The sequence below is a fragment of the Condylura cristata genome, unplaced genomic scaffold (assembly GCF_000260355.1).
Source record: "Condylura cristata isolate star-nosed mole 26May11 unplaced genomic scaffold, ConCri1.0 scaffold00001, whole genome shotgun sequence".
Lineage (NCBI taxonomy): Eukaryota > Metazoa > Chordata > Mammalia > Eulipotyphla > Talpidae > Condylura > Condylura cristata.
In genome coordinates, this window is record NW_004567102.1 from 50,956,015 (window position 1) to 50,965,684 (window position 9,670).

The 9,670-nt window shown below is 35.9% G+C and overlaps 1 protein-coding gene across 1 annotated transcript in view; it reads right to left on the bottom strand.

Annotated features, from left to right (window-relative positions):
* The window catches only part of SEC63 (SEC63 homolog (S. cerevisiae)), a 67,619-nt gene that overhangs the window by 35,679 nt on the left and 22,270 nt on the right, over positions 1–9,670 (bottom strand). Inside the window, exons 2-3 of the mRNA XM_004673747.2 lie at positions 6,450–6,549; positions 881–995 (exon numbers count right to left, since the gene is read on the bottom strand). Of these exons, the coding sequence (XP_004673804.1) occupies positions 881–995; positions 6,450–6,549 (215 nt within the window). The remainder of the gene's footprint in view (positions 1–880; positions 996–6,449; positions 6,550–9,670) is intronic.

Below are 9,670 nucleotides of genomic sequence, written 5' to 3' on the forward strand. Positions count from 1 at the left end.
AGGCAGACTGACAAAGTACACTGCTGAGGGGAGCAGCGGGCGGGTCAGGAGAGGTCTGCCACGCCATGTGGATCACATCCGGGGCAGAGATTGAAGTTGCACTGAAGTGACAGCTTGCAGTGCTGCATCCTAACCCACTGCACCATCAGGGAGAACCCAACTTTTTAAATCTTGAAAAAAAATCTCTTGCTAACCACAATCACAATAAACATCAGAAAGCTATGTAAACTTTTTTCTTTTTGTTTCTTTAACGCAAAAAAAACTGAAAAAGTAAACACAGGTAAATTTGTATTACATAAATCATTTGATCAAGACACATCTGAACAGACTATCAGAAATGGAAAGAGCACTAAATTGAGTTTGGTGAGAGGACACAGAAAGAGGATATATTTTCCAGGCCTCCTTTTTTTCTACCATGAAATAAAGCTATTCACTTAAATTCTGCCTTTCCATTGATAAAACTAGAAGACTAATTTTCTGCTGGGGCCCATCAATCAATTTCAATCAAAAGATCACTAAGGGTTACATCCATGGTTAACCTGAGTTTCTAAGGCAATGATACCAGTTCTTTAAAAGACAAAAAGACTAACACATTTCTTAACTGTCAACTGTTATCATATAACTAAAGTGTCATTAACTTCTCTATTCATCCTTAAAATAGTCTTACATTTCAGCAATTACAAATCAATCCTTCACTGGACAGCTGTAGTTTAAAAAACACACATTAGAATAATAGTGGATTAGGTATGTTATATTAACACAAATTTTAACTGACCAGTCTAATTTCCTTAGACACAGCCCAATTTCTTTTAGGATGTGAGCCTATACTATTTTTACAGGTTCATTAAACTAATCGGTATTATATAAAACTAGTACTTACAGGATCCAAATTTAAGACTTCATAAGGATTGTATTCTTGATATTCTCGGTCAGTTTTGGAAACTTTGTATACAAGGAATAAGAATAATGCCCATCCTGCAAGCAGAGCTACTTTCCTGTTTAGAAAAAAGATAAGTATAAGTAAATACATTCACATGACTTTCCTTTTAGAGTTGAAAGACAAGAGAAAGGCACAAAATAATCTAAGATAGACCCATATCACCATACTGTTGACTTAATTTCTACAATCACTAGCCTTCATCAATAAGGACAGCAACTTTTAACCTTTAAATTCTCTAGAACCTTGAATATAGTACTTTGTATATAGTATTCTGTATATATATATAGTTATTATATATTATATATATAGTTATATATTATAGTACATAGTTATTATTTGAAGAATTTTAAGTATGGAAATCACTCAACTTACTAACTTGTTAAACCTATTACATTAGATCTAAATATATTAATATCAAGTATTCAGTAAACCATTCAATATAAAAAAGAAATGCTCTAGCTTTTGCAGTTATACTTTTAGTAGAAAACCACAAAAAAGAATCTGTCAATTGTACAAAGATGAACAGCCTTGTTTATAATAGTAAAATTTTGGAAACAACTGAATGCCCATTTATAGGAAACTAGTTAAATCTTTTATAGCAGACTGACTAAATCAGAAGACAATCACATAATGGAACCTTTTTCGTCAATACAGATAAAGAGGTGCATAATAGATTAAACAACATAAAAAATATAATTTGGAAAAAAAACAAATTTCTTCTCTCTCCAATATTTTGGTTAGCAAAAATACTGAAAAGATTGAGATTACATTGTTGGAGAGGGTAAAGAAAAAAAGGAATTCTCACACACTCTCCACTTTGAAAGAATATCTGGCAATAAAGTGTCAAAAGGCCTAATGTAGTACATACCCTTTTACTCTATCAACTGACTTCACTTTAAAACATTTAGAAGGAATAAAATTACGTACATAAAGTGTAAAAGGGTGGTTACCGATGTAGATAATAGCCTTCCCCTCCACCACCACCACCAAAAGAAAATCAATAGAGTAGTGGATAAATGGTACTTCCTCTAGTGAAATACTTTCTAACCATAAAAATAATATTTGCTGAGAAAGATTATAAACCTTACATTTTTTAATTTTAAAAAGAAAAACAGCTTTTAAAAGTTCTAGAATATAATCCTAATTTGTAAATAAAAAGTACACTGTAGGGCCCTCCCTGGTGGTGCAGCGGGTTAAAGCACTGCACTGAGAATCTAAAGCCACTTCCACATGAGTTCGATTCCCGCCTGCCCAGGAGGTGACCACATGGCGTGGCAGACCTCTCCTGACCCGCCCGCTGCTCCCCTCAGCAGTGTACTTCGTCAATCTGCCTGTTCTGCTCCCCACTCTGTCCCTGGTGAATCCTCTCACCCTCCGCATCTCTGGTCTGTACCCCAGTTCTGTACAAATAAATAAATCTTTTAAAAAAAAAAGTACACTGTAAATAAAAACACAGAAAATAAATCTTCTTAGTAGTATCCTTTAAGTGATGAAATTAAATTTTTTTATATTCTTTGTATAATAACTTGTTCACAGGAGCACTTATTAAACAGATAAAGTTAATCAGAGGCCTAATCAAATAAAATTGGGAGTTGTATGTTTTCAAAAATAGAAAGAAAACACCCATCTTTTTAAAGCTCCCTTGGCAAGAACCTAGCTTAAACATGTTTCCTTGAAATAAGACTTTAGGATCTGGCTCCAAGTTATTTGCTTACTTCTATCACCCTGATTTTTTCAAAAGAATACCCTAAGCTTTTCCCACCATCACCCTTTTTGGTCCCTTGGATCTTTCTTCCTGGAATTTCTATTCCCCATTTCTGCCCATCTAAACTCTCTTCATCTTTCAAGATTCACCTCAAATTATCCATCCTCAAAGCAGCAGTCCGTAGCCCTTCCCAAGATGACCACTGTGAAGACTGGTTACAGACACAGAAGCACAAGCCATGTGCCTGAGCAGCTGGCGCAGGCTTCTTGAGCACAGGGACAGGCTCATATTCCTTTTAATTAACTCAGGAGTAGTTTTAAAGTACTCTGGTGAAAATTTCAATCCATCTGGTCAAAATAAAACTACATCTTATCAATGGCATAATGCTTCAAAACTGTTTTCCATACCACCTACATGCCTACTTAAACCCAAAGATGTAAACAAGCACTATCTGGAACCTCCCACTTTCACGTGGCTATGCAGGGAAATACCATTAAAAACACAGACTCTGGAATAAAACTCCTGAACGCAAATCCCAGTTTTGCCACTATTAACTGAGTGATCTTGCCAAGTTGTTTATTATTACTAGCTTTTCACCTAGGATGTTGCTTACTAAGGGAATCTCTATCCTTGTGTTAGGAGCCAGTTATTTAAAAGCCTTTCTTCTTAAATAAACTGTACATCAGCGCAGTAGTAAAGAACCAGTCCTCTCCTACACAGCTCTAACTAAGCTCTCTCATCACTTTTTTTTCTTGCCAGTATCCCCTAAAAGTCTAAATTGTTGAATCATGTCTATGTGTTAATCACAGTATAGCAGCACCTACCTAGTAAATGACATATACACAATAGATACGAAATAGCTACTTTGCTGACTGAATAATAAAACTAATTTGAGAGTATTTAAATGAAAATCCACACTTGTAAATACCCTCAATATGCTACCAAACACTTGAAAATAAACTTTATTCCCTTGAATTATTAAGTTCACATTTTATTTAGCTCCCTAAAGCTACCAAAGTTCAGAAAATAAACATAAAAGTGAAATTGAAAACTACTAAGTGGGGCCTCCCTGGTGACCTACATATTAAGTCTCCGCACTATCACCAACAGGGCCTGGGGTCGACCCCAGGCCAGGGAGCTGACCCACATATGGCGCAGCAGACCTCTCCTGCCTTGCCCACTGCTCCCCTTCACAGTGTATTTCTGCGCCACACTCTGTCTCTGATGGGATCTTCAAGGATTGTCACAGCCCCGTACCTCTGGCCTGGCACCCCAGTTCTTCCATTCCCCCCCCAAAAAAATAACCAAACACGACTAAAGCAAGATTTAAAAGCAAATAGAAGCAGAAGAAAAAGAGAACAAAACACCTAGGATACACTCTCCCCTGTAGCATCTGGCTCTGTGTGCTCATGAATCAGAGAGACCAAGTAGAGCTCAAAGCAGCACCCCAGGGCAGGTAAAGAATACCAAGCAATAAAACCATGTTCTAATTTTCTGTGAGCTAAAGCAAAGGTAGAAACATAATAAAGTACATCAGATTCTGTGCCTGTTCCCCTGAAAAGACAAGTATTTCCCCTGCATATAGCTGCAGTAATGCACGCATGGCTTCAGGTGGAGGGAAGGAGGCTGTGTACATGCACATACACACAGTGTGTGTGTATTTTCTTCAAACAAACTTCAAAAGTCATTTTGGAAGCAACTCTCTAGACAATGACTATTAAATTTCAAAGAATGCTTCAGTATTAGGCAGCAAAAAGGATTTGATGTTTCTGATCTCATCTAAATTGTTACCAGTATGTATTTAAGTCTTCCTTACTTAAACATTCCTTAAATTATACTTCCATTTCAATAAATCTGTTTACTAAGCACTAAAGAGAACTTCATGGGCTTTTTTCATAAAAATCGAGGTCCAGACACATACAAAGTGGTGAAAGCTAAAAAAGAGAGATTGGGAAACCAAAAATATTTGCCTTTCTGCTTCATGAAAGTGCAATTTACAACAAGAAACAGTAGCAAAGAATAAGCAGTGAATAGGAAACTATTCTTGAAAACATCTAAGTCTTTTGCCCTTTAGTTTCACATCACTAAAGTCTCAACACCAAGGCTCCCTCTACACAGCAACCAAAATAGGCAAAATCAAACCTTACAAAGAAATACTATCAGAACTCCCTGAATTACACAGATATACTGAAAATTATTATTACTGTTTAAACTGAGATTTAAAATAACTGGTCTGGCAGATGGGCAGGAGTATAAAGGACCAGGGGAGAAAATAATAATAATAATAATAATGAACAACTATATACCAGAGACATTTTACAGGGATGGAGTGGGGAATGGGATCAAAAATAGAGGGGGGGTAGTGCACTGGACTACGGTGATGGCACATGGGCGAACTGGGGGTGGAAAGCCCATGGGGATTACAACTCAGTGGAAAAAGGCACAAAATGATGTAAAAATAGACTATTATTAAATAAATAAATAACTGACCTGGGCCTCCCCAATGGCACAGGGGTTAAAATTTCAGCACTATCAAGCTATTGCCAGCCACTGCAGCATGAGTTCAATCCCCACCAAGGGAGCCAATCCACATGGTGCAGCAGACCTCTCCTGTTTCACCTGCTGCTCCCCTCAGCAGTGTATGTTCTGTCAATCTGCCTGTTCTGCTCCCCACTATCTCTGGTGAATCCTCTCCACACCTCTGGCCTATACTCCAGTTCTTGTATGCATAAATAAATCTTCAAAAAAATATTCTACTCTTAGTATTTTTTTCTGCTAGGTCTTCCCTTCCTATATGTTGTATAGATTTAAGGAATTCATAAGATAAATCTGCCAATAATAGCAACTCTTTATCCTCCTGTCCAGTTCATCACTAAATTGATGGCTTAGGGTGAAAATACAAAACCTAGGCAGCAAACCAACATGCCCAGTAACAGCATTACAAAATTAAATACCATAGCATGGCCTCACAAAGTTGAATAAACCTCCTTTAATTAAATATGCTAAAAACCTGTTTACACAGATGCACCATCAAAATAAAGGTGACTGACTACGTCTCTACTCCACTGCTTTTAGCACATGATGTGGTCCAGTTACCTCATTTTCTTAGCCTCAGTTTCTTACTCTGAGACAAAGCAAAAATATACTGTGATGCTTACAGAGAATTAAATAGTTACATATAAGACTCAGCATAGCAACTGGTATACAGTATGTGCTCAAAAAACTTTAGCACCTTGAAATACAAATCTGCCCATCACCTCTATTTGTTATAATCTTTTAAAGATCCCTCATAGTGTTTAAGATAAAATTCAAATCTTGAGAGGACTATCTTTAAGATTTAATTCCTCTTTCTCCCCTCTTTCCTGAAATTAGAAGTGCACTCTTCTTTGAGCTTCTAAATGCTCAAATTTACTAACACCTTACCCCTGTAAGAATACAACTTCTTTAGGCACAAGTTTACATTCATTTTCTTCCTCTTTAAATAATACCTAGCAAAGGATAAGCAATAAGGGCAAAAAATAAGCTTTTAAAGAATACCAAACTGGGGTACAAGCAGAGGTGCAGGGGCAGTGAGAGGATTCCCCAGAGACAGAGTGGGGAGTAGAACATGCCGATTGATGAAATACACTGCTGACGGAAGCAGCAGTGAGACAGGAGAGGGCTGCTGTGCCATATGGATCACTCCGGGGCGGGGATCCAACTCACACTGAATGGGCTGCAGCTAGCTTGCAGTGCTGCATCCAAACCCACTGGCCACCAGGGAGGGCCCAATAAGTATGTTTTTAATTGAAAGCAATTACTTACTTTATTGTAGGAATAATATTTGGCTGGGGCTTTAATAACCGTAAACGATACCACATACATCTTCCATATACTTTTCTGATATTCTTTAATCGAATTTGCTCTGTCAGAAAAAATAAAAAGATTAATATATCATTTTTTATAGTGAAGACAAAACCATAATTAATACCATAATTACCATGTCTACTTTTTTTTTTCTTTTTTAGGTCACAAGACAGTTTACATTTTCCACTACTTGAAACAATCTGCTGGAAAACTATTTAACTACCAGGCAACCAGTTTTTACATGAGACCTAAATAATTTATAACTGAAAAACATGAAAACTGACTCAAAAGTATTTAGTTCACATTATCATTAACTTCTAGAAATTTTCTCCAGTTTTTCGCTATAGGAGTAAAAGTTTAAAACAAGCAATTTACTAAGAAAGCTAAGTAAAAATGATAGTCTTTAAAGAAGAAAATTGTTGATTAGAAAAGTAACCGAAGCCCATAAGATAGGTTTGAGTGTTACTGCAAAATGTATTATTTCAGTCCCTATAATCTGCAATTAAATTAAAAAGGAATTTAAACAAAATTAAAAATTAGATTGTTTTATTAAACTCATCACAAATACTTGGTTTGAGTAATTCGTCCAACTTAAAAAATGTTTTCAAACATTTGCTCAGAAACAGAATGCAAGGAAAGAAGCCCTGCTTCTCCCAAAGCCAAAGCAAAGGCTTTGAAGGCTAGGAAGACAGTGCTATAAGACTCCACGGTCACAAAAGACAATCCACATGTCACCCACTTTTTGGTGGTTCCAAAAGCAGCCCAAATATCCTTAGAAAAGTGACAGCTTGACCACTATAGTGTCAAGCTCCCCTGAGGACTGAGTCAGCTATGAAGAAGATAGAAGACAAAACACATTTGTACTAGTCATGGACATCAAGGCCAACAAGCACCAGATCAAACAGACCATTGAAAAGCTCTATGATACTGACATGGCCAAGGTCAAGACTCTCATCAGACATGTTAGAGAGAAGCCAAGTTTGACTGGCTACTAATATGTTTTGCATGTTGCCGACAAAATCTGAGATCATCTAAACTGAGTCCAGCTGGCTAATAAAGATAAATATTTTTCATCTTATTAAAAATCTACTAAACCTTACTCATTGAATTTCAGATAAGTAAAAGAACTTTGCATATAATACAATGATCCAAAGTCACCATGCAAGACAAATAATTACCCTATTACCACTACATTTTGAGGAAAACATCCACATAGGGAGAGCTATGCAGCAGAAGGAAGAGGGTACATGCAGAAACAGTGGTTGTGGCTATTACCAGAGAAGACTGGTAACCGTCCATGCTGAAGGGGCTGGCTAAGTGCATTAATATGTTAACTGGAATTAGTTTTTCACTGTCAAAGAAGGCAGTCACATAAATGAAAGAAAACAAGAATGAACTCTTTTGGATTTATTCACAGTACTGCTATGAACTAATATATTTTGATATAGAAAAGTAGATCTATTGACATTACGGAAGCCAATAACATGGAGTGTTTTGACTTTCACATTTTATGGTTTCAGGTCTTTACGTCTAACTCTTTAACCCATTTTGGACTAATGTTTGTGTATGGTATGAGAATGGTTTAGATTCATTTTACTGCATCTGTCCAGTTTTGTCAACATCACTTGTTTCTCTACTATGTATTCTTGCTCCTTTCTCACAGATTGACTCTTCATATAAACATGGGTTTGTGTCTGGGCTCTTAATTCTGTTCCACTGGCCTGTGCATCTATTTTTATTCCAACACCATATTGTTTTGATTGCTACAGCCTTATATTATAGTTTGAACTCTAAGAACATGATCCTTCCATCCTCTAATTTTTTTTTGGTGGTGTTGTTGCTTTTTCCCTGCTAGGGCTGCTTTGGCTATTTGAGGTCTTTTGCAATTCAGTACAGATTTCAGTCTCGTTTGCTCTATTTCTTTTAAGAGTTCCAATGAAATCTTAATAGAGAAAGAATAGTTTTACACTGGGAAATGCAGAAGATACTTAACATTCTAACACCAAAATCAATAAACATAATATCTTAAGTGGCAAAAGGGATTTTGCAGATGTGACTAAATTAAGACTCCTGAGATGGAGAGATTATTTTACACTATTAGGGTGAGGCTAATATAATAATAGGGTTCTTTATAAAGGAGCAGTAGGGTCAAAGAAAGAGAAGATAATGTCCCAATGGAATTAAAAGATGGAATAAAGTACTTTAAAGATAGAAGGGCAACAAGCCAAGGAATACAGGCTGAAAAAGGCCAGGAAACAGATTCTAAGATAAAATCTCCAAAGAACTGCCAAACTATGACTAGAGTAATAAAATTGGTGTTTGCTTCTGACCTCCAAAACTATAAGAGAATAAATTTAATGTTTTAAGTCACTAAGTTTATGGTAATTTCTTGTGGTAACAATAGGAAGCAAATACAGTAAATATCACCAGCATTGGAACAAACTGCAATCAAATACCATCTGGCAGAATACAATGAGAACACAATCAGTTTTGTTAAATTCCTGCCTAAGATACATAAACTGAATCTGATCATGAGAAAACATCAGACAACCCAAATTAAGTTTCTACAAAATAACTGGCCAGTAATCTTTTAAGTCAAGTGAAGCCCAAGGAACTCTTCCAGGTGAAAGACACTAAAGAAGTATGTCTACTACGTGTGATGTGATTCTAAAGTGGATATTTACTATAAAGGACATCATTCAGAAAAATAAGAAACATGAATGGAGTCTGAGAATGACCCAATGTTAATTGTTTTACTTTCATAGTTAAAGAATGGACACTTTTGAAAATACCAATGGCTATGTATTTTTAATCTGTTTTTCATTAACATATTCTTCCACAGTCTCACATATTCAAGTAAAAGGACATTTTAAAGCTATGGATATATTTAATAAACTTATAAGAACAATGCTGAAGCCTATTTATTAACCAGTTCAAATGATCTATTCAAAGAAATAACATTTTCTTAATGTCTCTGGACAGGAAGAAGTGCACATGGTTTTTCAGCTCCCAGTCTTCCATAATGTATATCATATACCTCACTGTTCTAATCTAAAATTTAAAATCCTATTTGTCCAGGAAAATATCTAAATTAATAGTAAATACTGTAGTTTTTGTTTTATATGCTGAACTTAATAAAAGCATTTAGAGTTCCAGCACAACTATTTACCCAAATCTCT